The sequence below is a fragment of the Phacochoerus africanus genome, chromosome 3, assembly GCF_016906955.1.
Source record: "Phacochoerus africanus isolate WHEZ1 chromosome 3, ROS_Pafr_v1, whole genome shotgun sequence".
Taxonomy (NCBI): domain Eukaryota; kingdom Metazoa; phylum Chordata; class Mammalia; order Artiodactyla; family Suidae; genus Phacochoerus; species Phacochoerus africanus.
In genome coordinates, this window is record NC_062546.1 from 100,498,313 (window position 1) to 100,519,831 (window position 21,519).

Here is a 21,519-nt window from a genome sequence, read left to right on the forward strand (position 1 = left end):
ATTAGATCCCAATGTCATCTCATCCCAAAGTAAGGTAGTGTCTGAGATGAGATTCCTCTTGAGAAACCTTATTGGATTAGTAAAGAGCTAGGTTCACCCTTATCTTTTGCCTAAAACTAACTGTAAAAACAGCCTTCTTATTTCTGACAGTATTTAGCTCTGTTTCAGCAATTGCCAAGAAGTTGAAGGGAAGAATTCTGATCATACTATGGCATATATTTATTTCAGACCGATTTTTTACATCCCTTATCATAAAACTACAACTGTATATTGAACCCTACATCATAAGTGAAAATGAAACATACTCACAGCACTAGAATTCTGCATACACAAACAACTTATGCGGAAGGAAAAAATAATACTAAAATTCTTCAGCTTGCTAAGTCTGAGCTGTCTAAAATAGTAGCCACTAGCTTACATAGCTAATGAGAATTTGAAATGTGGCTGTTGTAAAACTGATAAATGTTGTTACTGTAAAATACATGCCAGGTTTTGAAGACCAGGATGGAATAAAGTGTGAACTATTTACATCAGTATTTTATACTTATTTTGTGCTGAAATGGTTATCTGTGAACTATGTTGGGTTAATAAAATATAAAATTAAAATTAAATGCACCTATTTCTTTTTTACTCATCAATGTAATTATTAGGAAATTGTAATTGCATAGTTGGCTCACATTGCATCATGTTTCTAGTAAAGAGCACTAATTTAAACACTGAGGAACTGGAATTTTTCTTGGATAGGCATGTGGCAGTTGAACAGCTTCTGGGCCCCTGCTGGGTGATGACCATCACTGTTCCCACCAGCTCTGCCACACAGAATAAGGATGCTCTGGGCTAGAACCTAGCTCATCTTGAACAAGTGCATCTAAGTATTTTCCCCAGGCTGTGTGTTATCTTTCTACTCCCAGAGGTTATGAATACAATGCCTTCCTACAAACAATGTTTCACCTATGGATGGTTTCTTAAAGTTTTTTTTTTTTTGCCTTTTGACATACGCCTGAAAAAATTATTAATTTTCTAGCTTATAATATTTTTTCAAGTAGAAGCCAATGATATGCCTAAAATAATGAAGTGGTACTTTAACATTTCTGGGAGGAAATGGTTTCCATGTATAATTTTATACTCAGCTAAAGTATCCATCAGCATGGGTTCTGACAGGGACTATTTGCAGGTATGCTAACTTAAAGGATTTTCCTCCAAAGCAACAATTCTTAGGAAACTATTTCAGGGTGAAAAAAAGAGAAGGGTGGATATAGGATTTAGAAAACAGTGAAAAGATTGAGCAGAATAGTGGAGGAAATGTTGGAGGCATGGTTTTATGACAGACCTAGAAGCCAATGCAGAATCCTTTGAAAATGTGGGTGATGGGAGAAGCTGGTGAGTTTGAGTAAATGAGGGCAAAAAGAGGTATAGAGTTAGGGTTAGGGTTAGGGTTTGACAAAGGTACAACATGCTGAGGGAGCTGATGACTGAGACTCCAGGAATGATGGAAGACAAATGTATGCCAAATATGATGCAAACTAGTCTAAGAGAAATAAGTAAGTAACCTTCAGGAAAAAAAGAACAGAGTTCATTCCTAGCAATGATTCAAATAAGTATAAAGTAGAAGATATCTGGATTACTGGGATGAAACATAAGTTTTATAAATCAACAAGAGACAAAGATAAATAATTCAAAAATTTAGGATAAACAGAAGGCAGTCATGTTGACCAAATCTGCCTTTTCTTCTTTTTCTTTCTCTGTAAGTTACAGTGGAGTCCAATTCCTAGCTTCTCTTGCAGTTAAGTGTATCCTCATAGCTGAGTGAAACCAGCACAGTGTACCTGTGGAATACCTGCCTGTAACAACCCCAGGCTCCTTCCTCCCTACATCAGTGGCTAGGGGTAAGGCAGGCAACCTTGACTGAGAGCCACACAAGAAGGCCCCAAATCATTGCTAAGATCAGAACCAACCATCAGTCAGAAATACCCATTGGGGTTTAACAAGAGCAAATGATAGTAACATTTGCTAATATTACATTAACTAAACAAGCAGAATAAGAAAGCCATGGTTCAAATGTGAACTATAAGTAATTATGGAATTATTATGAGCAATTGAGGCTAAGAAACAACCCCTCTGATTTGATCTCTCTTTGAGTGCTTCAGGTTGGTGATATTGGAACTGTAAAAGAGGAAGTCTAATTATTGTCATAATACTTAGTTCTGTGGTAAAAAATATGTACTCAGTTATAATAACATGAATGTTTTAAAATGCTCTTCAGCCTTTAGACAAAGTAGGGACTTAATTACGATAATAGGATAAATATGAATGTTCACAACTTTGATATTACAAAAGTTCTATTACAGTGTAGAGAATAAAGAGGAAGTAAAGGATTAGAAGATATATTGGAAAGAGTAGAAGCAATGATAGTCACATCTTATACAGTGGAGAGGAAAAAGATGCTGCCAAATATATAAAGAAATAAGGTACAAATAGTCAAGTATATTTAAACGTATAAAGATGATATTTAGAAATCTAAACTAAATTGGGAGAAACAAGATATGGTAAATGAAATAAGATACGCACATTAATACTCATTGAAAGATAATTAAAAATTTTTTAAATTGATAATACAAAAAAAGAATAGTGTAAGCAGATATAAGATAATTATGACAAAAATGGTTGAATTGTCCATAGCATAAGAAAATGGGTGTTTAAATAGGATTTAATCCCTTAAGTATTAATACCTTTTTCATTCCAAAGGCAAAAGTCTGCCTCTATTAACCCAAGCACCCCATCTATCCCACTCCACTGGGAACTCTGTCTGGTCACTTTGATGGAGCATGATAATGTGAGAAAAAAGAATGTATACATGTATGTGTAACTGGGTCACCATGATGTACAGTAGAATATTGACAGAACACTGTAAATCAGCTATAATGGAAAAAAATAAAAATCATTATATAAAAAAATTTAAATCATGTGTAAATGCTACCAAATCAAATTTAGTAAAAGTAGGGTTACAAATCAGAAGGATAACTGTCTTGATGTAAAGTCAAAGTCATAAATTTACATGTGTCATAGGTCTACACAAGCTGAAATTTTTTCTTTAGTTTTGATGCAAGACTAATTTCCCTGCATATATCTCAAGGAGCTTTGAGGTAAAAACAGGATTATACATTTAAGGGTTTCAGTGTATTTACAAATTAACATTGTATAAATGATTTTAGGTGTTTTACTATGTAGTTCATATTAGTCATGCACATATGTTAATGTAGGCTAATCTGTGAAGAGCTGAACACATAAAAATAAATTATTTAGGACAGGTTGTAATTGGGAATGTCCAGAGCTATGACTTTAGGGATCTCAGATTTGTAACAGCGGCTAAGAATTATTTTCTGAAGGATACTTTGCAGAAATACAAATACAAAGTGCTCCATCATGGGAAGAACTCAGGTATGTCAAAAGGAGATATTTGGGGGAGAGCATGGTTCTCTGGACGGAGGAGACTAGTGTTTGCTTAGAGTGCACTTATTCCAGGAAACATATGCCTAATGCAACTTTTCTACCATCTAGCCAGGGCATAATGGAACTTAGCCTTTTCCAGGACCAGCAATAATTCATAATATCGATATATTTCCTATGTGACTATGTACATAGAATAAGGCAGTTGATAAAAGATCACACTAATTACAAAAATGAGATCCAGAACTGGAGAGCTGCAGTGGATATGGTCACTGAAGGGACCAAAGGGAGATGACTGAAGGGCATCTTGCCCAGCTTACAGTGGATGAATGTAGGGGAAGGACCCCTTCTCCCTGCAGATTTCTCCACCGCAGGAAGAAATTAGGCTTCTAATAAGGGAGCATTTTCCAAATGCTGCTCCTGACCTACTTCCTTCCTACTTTCTTCTACAATCACATCATAAATCTGGAGACAATGACCTGCCATTTGAACTTTCCATTCAAGGAAAATACCTTCTCTTTTGGATTTGATATGCAATGACCCTCCATATCCTGAAGCTCAAAGTAATTTATGATAATTCCTGGACTGTGTCATTACAGTCTTTGTGATTTAATTATAGAGTAGGGAAACATAAAGCAAATTAAGAAGGCATTTAAATCCTGAGTTGAGAGCATGTGTCACTGAATATACCTACTTTTTTTTTTCTTTTCCCCTTTTATGCCTCTCCTCTAAACACACATCAAACCTATACATACAAAAATAGCTTATCCTTGTAAAAACTGGTAGAGACAATAGGAAAAATATCCAATAATACATGGAAATTATTACATAGACATTTAGGTGAAAACTCAAATGTAAATTAGGAAGACCAAAATATCACACCTTCAGAAGGAGAAAATCTAAACCCTCATTCCTTATAGAAGTCAGGTGTATGCTGGTCTCCTGTTAAAAGGAATCATATACTATATGATTCTAATCATATACTATATGATCATATACACTCCATCATATACTAACTTTATTAAATACATCATTTTTCTTTAAAGAGCACCACATGACTCTAGAAACGACCCACACATTCAAGTGTCAGTGTTCAGGTTAAAGGCCAACACTTAGAGTTACAATGTAAATTTTTCTACACTACCAAAAAGTCACTGTAAAGAGATCCAGTGGGGTTACTGCTAGTAACAGTATTAAGAAGACTCCTCAAGCAATTCTTGGAACTAAACAACCAGAACACTGGGGAAGCAGAAGATGCACTCATTTTATCTTTCAAAATTATCTAAGTCCATATTGCTGAAATTAATTTATCTCTTCTAGATATGCCACATCTACACATTTATAAGAATTAGATCATTGATTTTTTTCTTTTGTTATCCAAATCAATGACGAACTGTGTTGCCTCTTTCAAGTTTGTTTCATAAAATATCAAAATTAATGCTCTTTGAAACATTCCTACACTAAGTATTGAAAGAAGTAAATCTTAAGCATAAATCTAATAATGTATAATGTGAAAAAATTCATCCTAACAAAAGCATCTTCATAGAGTTGGGATTTAATAAAGTGATAACAGGATAGGAAAGTTTACGAGATGAATGTTATAACAACTTCGACTTTATAAGGCTTATAATTGTGGAATTACTAAGGGTCTTTTCAATTAAGAAAATGCCTGGGGAGGTATGAAATAAATAGAAACTGGCACAGTTGCTCTAAATATTTATTTTTGCACTTTCTAGTTTATAATAACTACTCAATTGATGTTCAACCTATTTCTGTTCCTTTACTAAACATCTGAATGGGGGATTAGGTATTGCACAAGAGTAACAAGCTGTAGATCAGTCTAAATTTTAAGGTAGAGAGAAATCAAGGATATAACTACAAAGTTTTTATGATTGTAAATTATCTCCTGAGGGGTTACAAACTAGTTGAGGATATACTATTAAGACATAAGGTTAAAATATAAAATAGCAACAAAATATATGCTAAAGACAAAAGGACTTGGGTTTTCTTAAAGCAATTTAAAAAGGGGTTACAATGTTTTTTAAAAAGTGACTACAATTTGGACTTGAGTGTGAACTTGACAACTATGTAAGACATATGGCTCTAAGGGAGATAAAAGGGAAATCTTGATAACAGGAAAGAACTAGGGGAAGGTTGGATTTAGGCATGGCATGGTGTGCTGGTAAGGAACTTTTTGGGAAGAAATCTTGCTTTGTAGTGTTTGAAGATTTCCTGTGTAAATACTCCCACTAGGGAGGTGGGTGGGTGCCAAGCTAACATCATTGTGTGGGGGATGCAGTGCTTGGAAGAGATGCACAAGTAGCTTTTGGGAAAGTCAGTGCAAGGTAGCCTGAGAACCCATCATGCCCTGGAGACAAAACATCTGTGTTGGGGAACACTAACAGGTGAAAGTGGACAAGTGAGTTCAGATGAGGGGATTGGCCATAAGGGCAGCATTCTGAGGAATGTGCACTTAATTCCTACTGAGTCACTGAAGCAGTCTGCTTGAGAGGGGAATGGTCATGATGATGGGTGTGTTGGAGAGTGATCAAGTAATAGAATGTAAGATAGAGGCTAAGATTCCAGACATGGAGCTCATTTGATGATGATAAGGTTGGGTGAGAAGAAAAAAAATAACTGGAGTGGGAGAGGTGGCATGGGAATGGAGGTGCATAAAGGAGTATGAAGAAAAGGGGGCACTCAGGGGTAGACAGAGAGATTAAATCCGGGCTTTGCATGGGGTGAATGGGAATATCAGAGACTCATTGGTAGAAAGATGGGGAAAAGGATGTGCTGAGAATATCCAAGCATCAATGTCCATAAACAGGATCATTTAGTTGAGCAGAATCAATGAAAAGACAAGGAGAGGGACCCAGAGAACTGGATTTTGAGGACACCATACTTCTAACAGCAGATGATGGAAAATAATGAATATCAATAAGGAAACAAAGAAGAGAGCTGTACTAGACTTGCAGAACAGGAAAGGAAATGAGCATTTCAGGAGGAAGAATGGGCATTTGGAATTTCTCTAGGACACAGCAATGATTTGAACATGATGGATTTGAACTCTGACAACTTCCCACTGGAAGACCTTGAACAAGTAATGCTTCCTATTTCCCATCTAACCCTTAGACCCCTTCCTCACCTATAAAATAATTCTTTCAAGAAATACCTACTGTGAAGATTAAACATGAAAAAGTAATGCCTGGCTCATAATAAGTGATCAACATGTACTAGATAGCAGTTGTGGTAATAAAGGCAGAACTATTAGCGGCAGCAGTAACATGCCATTACTAATATAATTAGCATCAGGAAGATCTCGAAAGACTACATTTAACAGACCTATGAAAATAATAGAGAAGTACTCATTAAATAACATAAAGTACAAAATACTAATTATTTATTAAATAAATTTTGATATGATGACATGAGCCAAGACTGAACTTGCCTGGTTATCCATATCTGGATTATAAGTCAGATATGGGTTCTTATAATAAACTATAGTGGAAAAGAATAAAAAAAATAATATAGAAATATATATATATTTGTATAACTGACTCACTTTGCTGTACATCTGAAACTAACACAATATTGTAAATCAACTATACTTCAATTTATAAAACAGTCAGACATGGGTTTGAGTCTTAACTCATCATATGCCATTTTGGGAACCTTTTAAAAATTAAAGTTGTGTCTATTTTTTATGATTTTTATTTTTTCCATTATAGTTGATTTACATCTTTATCTATTAAGTGAACATAAATATTATTTTGGAGGGGTTTGTGAGAATTCAGTGATATGGTTAATGTAAAGCATTTACCACATTTTCTGAATTACATTAATACCTCAATAAATGTAAGCTATGCTTTTATTTTTGAAACCATATGGTGAGTTTTTCTTAGGAAAGCCAAAAACCGAAGAGTCAAATTGTGTTCTTTGCTGCAGTTACGGGATCAGGAAAACAATGTCACAGAAAAAGTTAAAAATCACAAGGCTTCAGGAAAAGTGATTCTGACCCTGGACCAAATTATGAAGAGAAACACTTGGGATAGTTCATTCTCTTGTGGCCACCTTATCTCAAAAGGCCAAGAGTGTTGAAAGGGTCTTTAAACAGTATCATTTAATTATCAAAAGGTTTCTACCATTTTCAATGAGAAAAAGATCAAAAAGGAACCTTCAAATCAAGAAGGATATAAACAAGTATATTAAATCTTAGAATGCTATGCTGATGAGTGGTAAAAAATATATAGAAGTCCACAGAGTTAGAGAAATAAGATAAAGAAAAAATTTGATATTTAAGGAACATATCTAAATTTGTCATTGACTTTATAGGGGCCAGCCATAGGAATAGTTATCACTTGGAGGACAGGGGAGGACCCAGCAGGATGTGCCTTGCTTTGGTTAAGTATTAACTTTTATGATTTCAGTCCCAAAGACATTTGCCTAGTTCAGGTGTTTACCACACATGCTCACTGAAGGACACATACCTCTGCAAAAGGGGGCTGGGAAGTCCCAGGATGCACCATTCCCAGGGCTGACGATGCAGGTTACGATGGCGTGACCCTCCAAGATGTAGCCAGGCAGACAGCTGTACCGGACCTTGTCTCCTATGTTGAATCTGGTTCCATGGAGAACACCTTTCAAGATTTCCCCAGGATTTCCACATGTGTGGCTGGGTAAAACTATTGGCAGAAGGGGAAAAAAGGAGAAAGACAGAAAAATTAAAGGAAGATTTTCTACAGAGATCAGTTTATATCACAACACAGGTACAATTTTTGCACTGCTAAAGTTGACAAACCTAGGATAAAAAAATCCTAAGTTTGCCTAAAAACTAAATAGAGAAACAGATTCAGGTTTTATAAAATCTGCAGTTTAATACCTTTGTAAAGAAATATTAAAAGCATATAAATGAGTGGATTTTGTCAAGAGGGAAAAATACAGTTTTGCTTAGATTCCATGTAATTAATGTTGTCTAGATTATTTTTCTAATTATGAGATTTTACAGCCCCATATAGTTAGCAATAAGAGAATATAGTAGGATATAGATATCTGAAAAATTGATAACAGAAATATAGCATGCATGAATATTCTTGCCATGTTTTGCTAATTCCTCCAGGACCAGGACTGCCTGATGTACTAATAAATGTTCAATGTTTGATGGATAAACTGAATTAAAGAATAAACTAAAAGTCTCATTTCCTAATCTATCAGACTTGAAAAAAATTGTACCCCTATTTTATCCCAGGCCATATGTCTGATTCACAACAAAGTTTTAAGTATCAGATTTGACAAAGCAAGTACTGTATTCACTTGCATTTTAATGAGACAGCCTTAATTCTGGTCTTTCTTGGCTTTCTTACTTTCTAAGTTGATAAGATTCTCTGTCTAATTCAACTGCCTTGAAACCTAATGGCCATGATGCCATTTTATTCTTATAGTGTGTAATTTTAAATTTCATTGATTTACCATTAAGTTGAATAGACAGAGCTGATGGTCATTGGCTGGGGTCTCCATATTTCGGGTTTAAATGCAGCATATAATCAGTAAAGTAGCTATTACATAGTATTAAAATAAACCAAGGATCCTTCTATTTAAAAAAGAAGTTATTTACCAATCAAAAATTATTTCCAAATGAACAAAATTATTTTATTTCTGTATCCAATTTTTTTGCATGGGTATGAGATATGTATGTTTATTGTAGAGCACAATTTATGTTTCCTTTGTTTGTAAATTGAGAAATAGATAGAACTTTCCCAGTGAATGGATAGGGAATTTCAGTGATTTCCAAAATTAATTGTATTATATTATTTAAATACATACAAACTAAGCTACATAAGAAACACTTAGAAAAATACTATAATTTAGATGTTTATTATTACTGATTTATTGTTGAAGTCACTATCCAGTCAAAATTTGCTCAGTTCTAATTTTTTTTTTTTTGGCTTATTAAGGCCTCACCCAAGGCACATGGAGGTTCCCAGGCTAGAGGTCTAATTGGAGCTGTAGTTGCCGGCCTATGCCAGAGTCATAGCAATGCCAGATCTGAGGTGCATCTGTGACCTACACCACAGCTCAAGGCAATGCCAGTTCATTAACCCACTGAGTGAGGCCAGGGAACCCACAACCTCATGGGTCATAATCGGATTCATTTCTGCTGTGTCACTAAGGGAACTCCTGCTCAGTTCTAATTAAAAAAAATAATAATAATTTCTGAAAATACCCTACAAAAACCTGTTTGATAACATAATGTAAAAAATTCAGTATAATCTGTAACGATCTTTTTGTCTTTTATAAAAAATAATTTACTTTTAATTCTGCATTCACTATACAATACAATAGTAAGTATATTTTTAAAATGTTTAAAAACATTTTTAACTGTTTGGAATTTAACTGCTTATGACTTTCTAAGGTAGAAACCTTTCAATTATATCTTAGAGGATCACTTTATTTTACAACCCAGGATGCCTGTCAGCCAGTGTGAGTTTGGGATCTTATAACCAGAGACAGGCATGACACATGGGATGAATTTCTGTTATCAATGGAGAGAAAAAGAGGGATGGGGTTGGAGGGATAAATGGATACAAATGCTTTTGGTGTTTTTCCTCCTCTTCTGGAAGTATTTAAAATTAACAAATGCTTCCCTGTTTTTGTTTTGTTTTGTTTTAGTGTCTTTATTATTTTCATTAACTGTTGCTAATATTTCTTATTAGAAGGGACACTTTCTATAGAATATATCCAATTCTACTGCAGAATTGTCCCCAAAGACAAAAATTATCAGTGTAAATCTATCACCTATTTTAAAATCTGCTAAAGATGACCACAGGTGATTGCTTTCCTAATTTAAAGACCCAAGTTATCCATTCTGAAAACTGAATACAACCCACACAACTTTTCTATGCCTTTCTGAACTGAAAATAGCAAGAAACCATTTTTTATAATTAGCTTTAGCATGGATGATGTAACTAACTGCTTTACAGAAAGATCGTAACAAAAATACAATGAAATGCAGTAAAACATGAAATAGACCATAATACATCACTACTGCATGAACATACTTCACACTATACTACCTACAATGTATTTCACACATTTAAAGAGAAACAAAGGAGATGTGAGTGTGTAGAACTTGGCTGCACAATGACATTGACAGTCAATGCAGAGCTGTACTGATTTCCACATCTTTGCTAGAAAATATCATTCCTCTAAACAAGAGTCTTCCCAAGTAGTAGGCCTCTTGAAAAAAAAAAATCCAGGTCTTAAAACTTAACAGAGTTAAAGATAATGTTTGGAAACAGAGACAACTAATAAAATTCAGGAAGAAAAATAAGTTTTGGCACTCTATCATGTTAAGAAAGCCACCTTTAATAAGAAATGATGCAGATGTTAAGAAAAGTGACTGTGTAGCCAAGACACGGAAACAAACTGAATGTCTATTAATAAATGAATGAATTAAGAAGATGTGATACATATATACAATGGAATACTACTCAGCCATAAAAAAGAATAAATTAATGCCATTTTCAGCAACATGGATGAACCTAGAGATTATCATATAAGCAAAGTACATCAGAAAGAGAAAGACAAACACCAGATGAAATCACTTTTAAGTGGAATCTAAAATATGGCACAAATGAATCTATTTACAGAACAGACTTGTGGTTGCCAAGGGGAGTGGGATGGATAGGGCGTTTTGGGTTATCAGATGAAAACTATTACATTTATAATAGATAAACAATGAGGTCCTACTGCATAGCACAGGGAACTACATCCAGTCTCTTGTTGTAGAACATGATGGAGGATAGTATGAAGAAAAGAATGTACATACATGTGTAACTAGGTCACTATCCTGTACAGCAGAAATTGGCACAGCATTGTAAATCAACTATACTTCAATAAAAATAAAATGAAACATTAAAAAATAAACTTAGTGATGGTCGAAGAAAGAAACAGCAGTAAATTGAAGGTACCCCTGCCCCCATCATTAACAACACATCTCAAACTCCTTTCTCTAGTCTGGTTAGGGCTGGAGGATTCCATCTGTAAGAGCAATGGCCATGAGTGCCATCCAACCAACCAAGTCCCTGGACAGGGATGAGTGGCTCCAATTCTCGGATGCCCCTTCTCTGTAAACTGTTTCCTGGAAGTTCAGGGCAGAGTAATGATCCCCTTTTTGTTCTTGCCTACAGATTTCATCTTTATCTTAACAACCTGACAATTCTATTAGAATATGAAAAAAACAGTCATGAAACACTATTTGCAAGACCTTGTTTCCAACTGACAATGGGATGGGATTGAAAGAGCTGAATTCAATCTCTTCTTTTACCCTTATCAGTCCCCCTTAGTTACTAAAAATGGGTCCTCATGAGGATTTATTACCCAGAATATAGTGTGAGGATTGAATGAGACAATGTGGGTCTCTAAATACCTTATAAGACCCCATCACTGGGTTTGCACTGTAACCCACTGCTTCCACTTAAGGCCTCAACTTGGTCAGAGTGGGTGTGACATCTTTTTCATCTTTGTCAACACAGTATGGAGAATAATGTCTAGTCCTCAACAGGGACTTGCTAATATTTATTTGTTCAAGTAAATGATAAATATACATATGAATGCAAAGATCACTCATTCCTCTAGATCTATTTTACATACAATAACCAAGCTTTACATAGCTCATAGCTTGCTAGGAACAGGAAAGAATAAGTTAACGTTCCAAAAGCTAACTGGATAAAATTATATTTGGGAGACAATGAATCAGCCGCAAAATAGAAGTCACATTTTCTGTCACATGTGGCCAAAAACATAAATAGACATCAGAACCTTAAGATGAATTTAGGAATCTTAAAAGCAAAATAATCTAGCATATGGAAAAAAGCAGTTAAAAACTGACTTTTAAATTTAAAAGTCACTGGTTGATAGTGTTAAGTTACACATGTATGATTTAGAGAATAGGGGTTTCATTTCACCCAATCCTATTTTATTAAAAGATTATTAAAAATTTAATGTGACCAATGTCAACCAGCAAATATAAATAACTTAGGATGATGATTTAAAACATTTGCTCCTAGTTGCAAACAGAAAAATGTAAAAATGCACATGATATTATAAAAACATCAGCCATGTCATTAAAACATTATCCAAATATCTTAAATTGTGAAAAACAGACAAAAATGATTATAGGTCTATGCAAAGATGTATGACTGAGTCAGGCCAAAAATATCAAGCTATGAAAATCCAGTGGCTGGGCAAAACTAACTTAAAATAAGTAAACTTAACCCCATTGTCATTTCTGCCAATTTCATCTGAATGAATTTTTAAACTAAGATAGTGAATGTCCCTTTGTGTTTCCCACAGCAATAAGAAAATATTAAGTACTTAGTAAATATTTATGGAATTGACTTGAACTCTACATTTAGTTTTGCTTTAATCCCCCCTTGAAGTGATGTGCACTTGTTCCCACAGATGCTTGAAGAAAGGAATTCCTATCTGGGTGATGGGAATCGGGCACCCAGTGCAGACACTTGTTGATGTGAAAGAACATCTTGAAAAGAGCTCTGGGCACAGTTCTTTCCTCTCATGGCAGGTTTCCATCACATCCCAGGAAGCCAAGTTTGTACACCCAGGACTTGAAACCTGGGCTGTCATTCCAATTACACTCCCTGAAATTCCCTCCGTAGCACTTCTGATTTGGCAAATGCAAACAGTCACATTGCAGGAACTTAATTAGGCTATCACATCCAACCTTTGACCCAACTGTTTCCATCATTAAAGGGATGCCATATCAACTCCCCTTCCAGAATAAAAGTGAAAACATGATACTAAAATAAAATACAGCATTAGTATTCATCACAAAATGGGACAAAAGCCTGGCATGCAGACATTCGAAATTCATCAGAGGAGCAATAGCATTTTTAACAGGATGCACACAATTAATGAAATTTCATTAGGTGCGTTCATTCGGAAATCGGGTCCCTGAGGATATACGTCAGACTCTTTGTTTACACTTTGCCTTTCCAGTGGTCTCACTACAGCTTAAGGAAATAAAACTTCAAATACCCACCTGACATACAACCCTTGAAATAAAAACCAGTGATGTGTGATATGTGGTGTGTTTATCCACAGACTGTTTGCCCGGCAGTCTCTCCCACAACCTTTGAGAAGGATTAGAAAAATCTGATTATATTAATCTTCAGGAACACTTTAAATGTCAGCTTTTCAAATCTTGAAACCTGACATTGATTCTCTATACTGACTCTGAATCATGGCCAATGGGTGGGACGAGAAGATGCTGAGTGCGCAGGTGCAGGACAAGAGCAAGGAGGATGGATGCTCAGGCGCAGCAATGACTTTGTGGGGTCCACTTCCAAAGTCTCTTTCCTCACATGATGAGCAAAGGTGAAAGGGAAACACCAGGCAAATACCATTACTCCTGAGCTGGACGAGAACTCAAAGAGGAAGTGAGTTTTAACTATACTTTACAGTGGAGAGCAGTAAAGTTTGGCCAAATTAGGATGGAAGATGATTTTTAAATGGAGGAAACAGTTAGGGCAGGTGTCTATAAAAAAGGACCCAGCACAGTGGGTTTTGGGAATCAGTATCAGACAGATTAGTGTTGCTACTCCAGAAACAGACCATAAAATGTTGTACAAACTACCTAAATAACGGCTTCTGTGTCTTGACAAGGGGAGTGAAAAATAAAGCCTACTGATGGGTGTGTTGTGGCACATATGTGAGATAATGCAGATCTGACAGTTGGGGGGGGCATGTGGAACAGAATGAGTGCTCAATACATATTAGCAATTTATTTTCCCAGTTCTAAAGTACCATGTGAAACCTAGGGAAATCCTACAAATTTAACAGCATGCGCAGGTCCTAATGCATACCAATTTCAGAAACAACAAAACTAGAGAAAGTCTGTTAGAGACAATATTGCCATTAAAATGAGAATACAGGGAGTTCCTGTCATGGTTCAGTGGTAACAAACCTGACTAGCATCCATGAGGACACAGGCTCAATCCCTGGCCTCACTCAGTGGGTTAGGGATCTGTCCTTGCCATGAGCTATGGTGTAGGTTACAGCCACAGCCTGGAGCCAGGATTGCTGTGGCTATGGCATAGGTAGGCTAGCAGCTACAGTTCCAATGTGACTCCTAGCCAGGGAACTTCTATGTGTCATAGGTGCAGTCCGAAAAAGACCAAAAAAAAAAAAAGAGAGAGAGAGAGAGAGAATGCAGACATTAAAATGAGAAGCAAAGGGGAGAGACATCCCCTTTTTTCCAGCCATATTAATTCTATTTCATTATTCCTGCTCTATTATAATAATTAGTAACACATATATAGCATATGCTATGAGCTAGAAACTTTTTTAAATGGTTTATATATATTAACAGTACATATGAAGTAAGGACTATTATTATCCCCCTTTTGTAGAGGAAGAAACTGTGGCACAGAGAGGTTACATAACTTTCTCACAACCACAGAGCTGGTGAATATTGATGATAGGATTTTCATATGGTGACTCCTGAATTGCTGTTCTTTTTTTTTTTTATGTCTTTTTTGCTATTTCTTGGACCGCTCCCATGGGATATGGAGGTTCCCAGGCTAGGGGTCTAATCGGAGCTGTAGCCACCGGCCTACACCACAGCCACAGCAACGCAGGATCCTAGCTGCGTCTGCAACCTACACCACAGCTCATGGCAACGCCATATCGTTAACCCACTGACAAGGGCAGGGACTGAACCCCCAACCTCATGGTTCCTAGTCGGATTCATTAACCACTGCACCACAACGGCAACTCTCTGAATTGCTGTTCTTTAGCACTACAATGAAAATGTTATCAACTTCAAAATAAATAAAGATGATAAAACTCCATCACATCAGTAGTGTTCTCAATACAACTTTGTTTGATACAAGAAGAGGAATATAAGGATTAGGGAGAGTTATGTTTCCTCTTGTAAAACTGAGGGAAGGATTATTACATAGCTTTTTAAAAATATGTTTCAAGCTCTCAGGTAAATTTGTAGGATGGGAGAAAGGTACAGGATGGACCAGGTAATGAAGTTAACACAAGTAAAAAAACCTGTTGGCAGATGGACTTGAAATCCATAGGTTGGATTTTCAAAAGATTTTGAATGACAATTGTGAGACATTATGAGTCTATAAGAAGTGAAAACACAAAAATGTCTGTTGCAAAATTATTTTGATTGTGCAAAATGACTTTTGGAGCATGTAAAGCATTTGTGATCCCTGAGATGAGCTAATAGTCTGATACTTTAATTTCTCTGGATGATCTTTAATGGGCTTATATCTTTAAGTCAAAGGCAGACACTATCTTTACTTCTCTAGTCTGGGCCTAGGCGCAAGTGTCCATTTGCCATCCCAGACAACATATGCATCAATCTAGATATAAATGACTGCAAATCTATGACTAAGGAATTAATGGCAAATCAAGACTTAATTACCAAGGAAGAAATAGCAACTGTAGGAAGAGTTTATGATGATGACTTAGCAAGAGAGGATGTATAAATGTGGCTGTGGTAGCCATGGATGCCATAAAGTAAGCTTAGTTGGGAACATGAAAATGCCTTTGTTTTTCAACCTGTTCAAATCTCCAAGGGTGCACCCTAGAGTTAGCAGGAGAAGTGGTTAGGACCAGAAAAGCTGCTAAGTTTCCTCCGATTCAAATAGTAATTATGGAGGGAAGATAAAAAAAAAAAAGAAGTAGGAGCCCAATGGTAAGCATTCTGGAATATCTGAAGTTAAGGAATAATCAATAAACAAAACAGAGAAAATGGTAAAAACCTTAAAATCAAGACCAAATTGACAGCCTGGGAATCAAGCTGAGAAGCAATCATGGAAAATGAATGGCTGGTAATATCAGTGGTTGAAAAGTAAGCATAAGTGATTGATGTACAAAAAAAAGCACAGCACCAAGAAACAACACCAGGTGAATTTTCAATTATAAAAGAATTATTGAAAAGAAAATTGCATGTATATTAATTTTCTCAGGGAAACTTACATGTATTCCAGCCTTATGTATAGACCCCAAGTGCTCTCATGAATGACTTATGAGCAGAGATACCATTTTTCTGATCATCTTTCTTCCTCTCAGAAGTGAACCTTACACTCGGCAAATGGATATTCACTTGATTACAAGTGTCTCAATGTTTATATCATGATAATGTAAAAGTATTTTTAAAATTTGAAAAGGACATTGAAACAAATATATCCACAGGCTCTCACAGATATCAGCTTAATGAGAGCAAAGAGGCCACTTGTGTCCTACCCAGAATGACCTCTGTTCTCTTCCAAATGCTGCTCCTGTGTACTCTAAAACACAATATCCATATAACAAGGACAACACCATGCATTCCAAAGGTTAAATATTACATTGAATGCCCCTAGGCGTGGTTAACAAATTTAGTTAAAGTGATTCTAGAAAACAGTTCTAAAGTCTTTCTGAGTCATGGTTCTTTTATTAATTCAAATCTTTTAAAAAATCTAACACTTCTTCTCAGGGCTAAATTGGAGTATCAGGGATTTGATTCACCTTCTTGCTTTAATGAAGTTTTTTTAATAAGTCAAAATCTATGTTAAGAAAATGACTCTTAAAGCACTGGACATCAGTCAGAGTTGGAACATGATGCTTGAGAGATGGGAATCAAATGAGAGTCCCTAAAATTTCTTAGCTTATTTTCTGGGAAGAGTTAGGGACACAAGCACAGGGAATGGAAACCCAGGTTGAGTCTTACAGTCTCCCTGAGTTGAGGGGACAGAGATGAGAGCCTCAGGAAGTTGTGAAAGCTAATGTTGAAAGGATGGAGAGAGGACTTCAGAGACCTGCAGAGGGATCCTCTTGAATATCAGGTAACTTCTTAGTAAGGCATGCATTTAAGGCAATGACCTGAGACTTGTGATAGAATTACTCAGGGACTAGAGGCAATAGTGCCCAGAACACTTCCTGTGCTGAGAAGAATACCTGTCCCCAACAGTGAGAATAGGAACCTCCATCATTCACTGGACAGAAGTCAGAGTACTGAGAAGGTTCTAACCTCAGCAGTGGGGAAAAGTCACTCTAGAGTTAATGCTGCCTGCAACACATATAAGAAACCTTACAAGCAATAAGATCAGACTGAGGTCCCTTGCATGCAAAATCTGAGGATATCTCACCACCTGGGTTATTCAATTGCAGGATCATCCTTGGCACAAACTTGAGAGTGAATACCTACTTAAAATTTCACCTGAGGTTCCTAATTTGACACACTCCTTTTCCAGTCTTTTGGCCAGCTAGATCTTGGCCCACCTGACTTATAATAAAAACTCAGTCAACCTTGTCATACCAAATAAAGAAAATATACACTGTCAAAAAAAAGCAGTATCTGTAAGGACCAGTCTGTTCCAAGAAAGTTAACTGCATCCAAAAGAAAGCTCAAAAATATTTGGGGGAATATAAAAATATACAGCACCCTCCAAACTGAGATTTACAATGCCTTGTGTCCAATCAAGCATGCCAACAAGCAAGAAAATAAAATCCTTAATGAGGAAAAAGAAGAATTAAAAAACAGCCAGAAATGACACAGATGGTTGAATTAGTAGACAACAGCATTAAAACGGTTATAATTGTATTCCATGTCTTGAGGAAGGTAAAAATCAAACATGTTAACTAGACATGTGGAGGAAAAAAGAAACTGTCAAATTGGATTAAAGAAATAAAACCAATGAGATAATCAACAAGGATCTACTGTATAGCACAGGAATTCTATTCAATACACTATAATAACCTATATGGGAAAACAATTTGAAAAAGAATAGATATATGAATATGTATTACCAAATCATTTTACTGTATACTCGAAACACGACATTGTAAATCTCTATACTCCAATATAAAATAAAAATTTATTAAAAAATAAAAGCAATAATGCACTTAGGCAAAAACACACTTTAAAGACACAAATAGACAAAAGTAAAATGATGAGAAACAATAATCCAAAAACATAGTTTTAACATTAACATTAATCAAAAGAACACAATTTATTATGTTAATTTCATAGGCAAATGATTTTAATGCAAAGGATATTTCCAGGGATAAAGAGGGCTATCTCATAATGTTAAAAGGATGAACATAAGGATCCTAAACATCTATGTGCCAAATAGCAAAGCTTCAAAATACATGAGACAAACACTGATAGAGCTGTAGAGGTAAATGAATAAAACCAAATTATAGTTGGAGATTTCCACACTACTCTCTTAATAGAAAGAAAATCACTAAGGATAGAAAATCCTTGGAAAAAACCTCACTAATCAATTTCTAATCAATTAATAATTAAGGAGGAAATCATAAGGCATATTAGGAAATCTTTGAACTAGATGAAAATGTTAAAATAACATTTCAAATGTGAGTTTCCTTAAAAGCCATGCTTTTAGGGAAAGTTATAGCATACAGAGTTTATATTATAAAAGGAGAAAGATCTCAAATCACTTAAGACTCCATCATGAGTAACTGGAAAAGAAACTTGAATACGTAATTTTGAAGACAAAGTAGACATTATTCCTCAATAAAGCTGTTAAAAATAATATCAATATATTTCATGTCTCCTTTCCTTGAGAAACATATTCCAAGCTGTTATTAGTGATCAGAATGCAAAGGTGAAGATGGCATAGATCCTGCCCTAGAGATGGTTCATAGTCTGGGAGGTAGCATATGAGTAAGCAATTACAATACAATGTCTTAAGAACCAGTGCAGAGGCCATGAAAAGACTATGAGAGTAAGAGTTGTGAAGCCCTGAACAAAGAAAGTGCCTTAAAGGGAGGAAAAAGTGTGTCTATATATTTTTATCTCTGTCTCTATCTCTAGTTCAAGCAGACTGCTGGAACAGACTCCAAGCAGGTAGAGCATGAAGCATGCAGACATGAAATGCTTTGGAAGGATGGGTTGTTTGAGAAAGCACACATGTGCTGGTAGTCGTCAGAGGCTAATGGGGTCTTAGGATTCTTAACTCTAAAATCCTTAACTCCAAACTCTATGATTCTGAAGCATAAGAAGAGCTCAGTCTGATTTAAATGAAGGGTCACATCTCTGAGTCTGCCCACACCTACAGAGGGAAGAAGAATCAGGAAATTTCATTCTCCAGATGATTCTGCCACCAAATGGCTGAGTCACAAGAAGCATTCCTTAACCTAGGCCTCAATCTTTTCTCTGGGGAAGTGAGCAAAGCTACAGCCTGGTTCCTTGGGCACTGGGCCCTTGAGCCTGGGCTTCAGGTGCAGGCATTTTACCTGGTGGGGTTGGTAGGATAGCGCCTGTGGGGGAGGGGAGGCAGGAAGGCTGGTCAGAGGAAGTCATGACAGAGGTCTCAGCCCATCTCCAAGGAGCTCTGGGTTCTTCCTGGGCTTGTCTTGGCTCAGAGAAGTCAGAACCCTTCCAGCATCTCGGCCCAGTTATGATGTGTGGCTGCTCTGCGTGTCATCCTAGACCCACAGCTCTCCCAGCCAGGATTCATTCCTAGAGATGGTCTTAAGTGAGTTTCCAGCTGCCAAACTCCAGCAAGGAAAGCTTTAACTCCTTTTTTGTTTGTATTTTTTACTTCCAGATGGGATCTGATACTAGACATATTTGATATTTTGTTCACTGAGGTGTTTTTTTTCTTTCTTCTTCTTCTTTTTTTTTTTTTTTAATTTCCTGTGTTATACCTAAACCTTCAGGTTTACAGGAAAAGCTGTTGCCAGAACACTTTGTGTTCAAGTTATCATATCATGCGGCGATAACAAATGACAGTAGACAGGAAAGGGTGTGGACTTTCTACTGATGCCAGGCTGGTCTTGGAGAGATGGGGGTGGGGCCAGAGGATGTGGGTGCCCATGCTGGGGGGAAGAGGGACAGTGGGCAAGGGGCTTGACGCTAAGGATCTCAGGAGCAATAAGCAGCAGGAAGATTCTTATTTTTTCCAACTACATGAAGGACAAGTATCCTTGCAAGGGGAGCAGACAACAGGCGTATCAGCTGTGCATGATATGAGCAGATTAAATGTTCAAGGACACTATAATTTAAAACAGTGCAGCATTAGTGGTAATCAATGGAAAGTGCTACCAGCAGGTGGAAGATCACTAGCTTGGAGCAATTGGACAAGCTCCCGCCCCCGAAGTCCAAATGCTGAACTGAACAGGGAGGGAGGTGCAGCCCAGCCCAAGGTAAGCTGGAGCCTGAGGGAGCAGCTGCAGTCACTGTGCAGGCAGGAAACAAAATCAAGAATATTCCTGCCATTAGTGGTGACTTAGGAAAAGAGCCAATTACCTTTGGGAAGAGGATGCTAGTAGAAATAATTTTGAAGAGACAAACCAGTACTCAAAGCAATGACTAAAATCCAAAGATTCTATAAGTCACATGAGAATACATGTGGTCTATAAAATCCAAAGACTAAATTACATCCACAAGGTAATTTTAAGACATTGTAAGAGACAGCTTTCCAGCATCCTGATCAGGCTCTGCGCATTGCTTTATTGATTTTTTAAAAAATATTAGAATACTTATGACTATATTCATGTATACACATGTGTCTTATTAAGTACATAGAAAAATATACATCTGAGTAATTCAAATAAAATATATTAGATCGCTGTACACAAGAGTAGATACAATTTATAATAATGGAGAACAAGCTTGTGGTTGCCAAGGGGGAGAGGAAGGGAGTGAGATGGACCGGGAGTTTGGGGTTAGCAGATGCAAACTATTGAATTTGGAGTGGATAAGCAATGAGATCCTGCTGTATAGCCCAGGGAAATATACCTAGCCACTCGTGATGGAATATGATGGAGGATAATGTGATAAAAAGTGCATTGTTGGGTCACTCTGTTGTGCAGCAGAAATTGAGAGAACATTGTTAAATCAACTATAATAAATAAAATTTTAAAAATATTAAAATAATGGTTCTATACTTTTATGTAGATATATCTTAGGTTTTACAGAGATTAAAATCACTTCCTTTAACTTTTACATATATTTGTATGGAAATGAGTTTAACAATTTATAAAAGTCATATGGCATTATCTTTTATTTCTAATTAATACTTTCTTGGC

The 21,519-nt window shown here is 36.3% G+C and overlaps 1 protein-coding gene across 1 annotated transcript in view; it reads right to left on the reverse strand.

The window, feature by feature from the left end:
* Nucleotides 1-21,519, reverse strand: part of CSMD1 (CUB and Sushi multiple domains 1) — a 1,865,356-nt gene that overhangs the window by 920,777 nt on the left and 923,060 nt on the right. Inside the window, exon 4 of the mRNA XM_047772241.1 lies at nt 7,935-8,129. Within this exon, the coding sequence (XP_047628197.1) occupies nt 7,935-8,129 (195 nt within the window). The remainder of the gene's footprint in view (nt 1-7,934; nt 8,130-21,519) is intronic.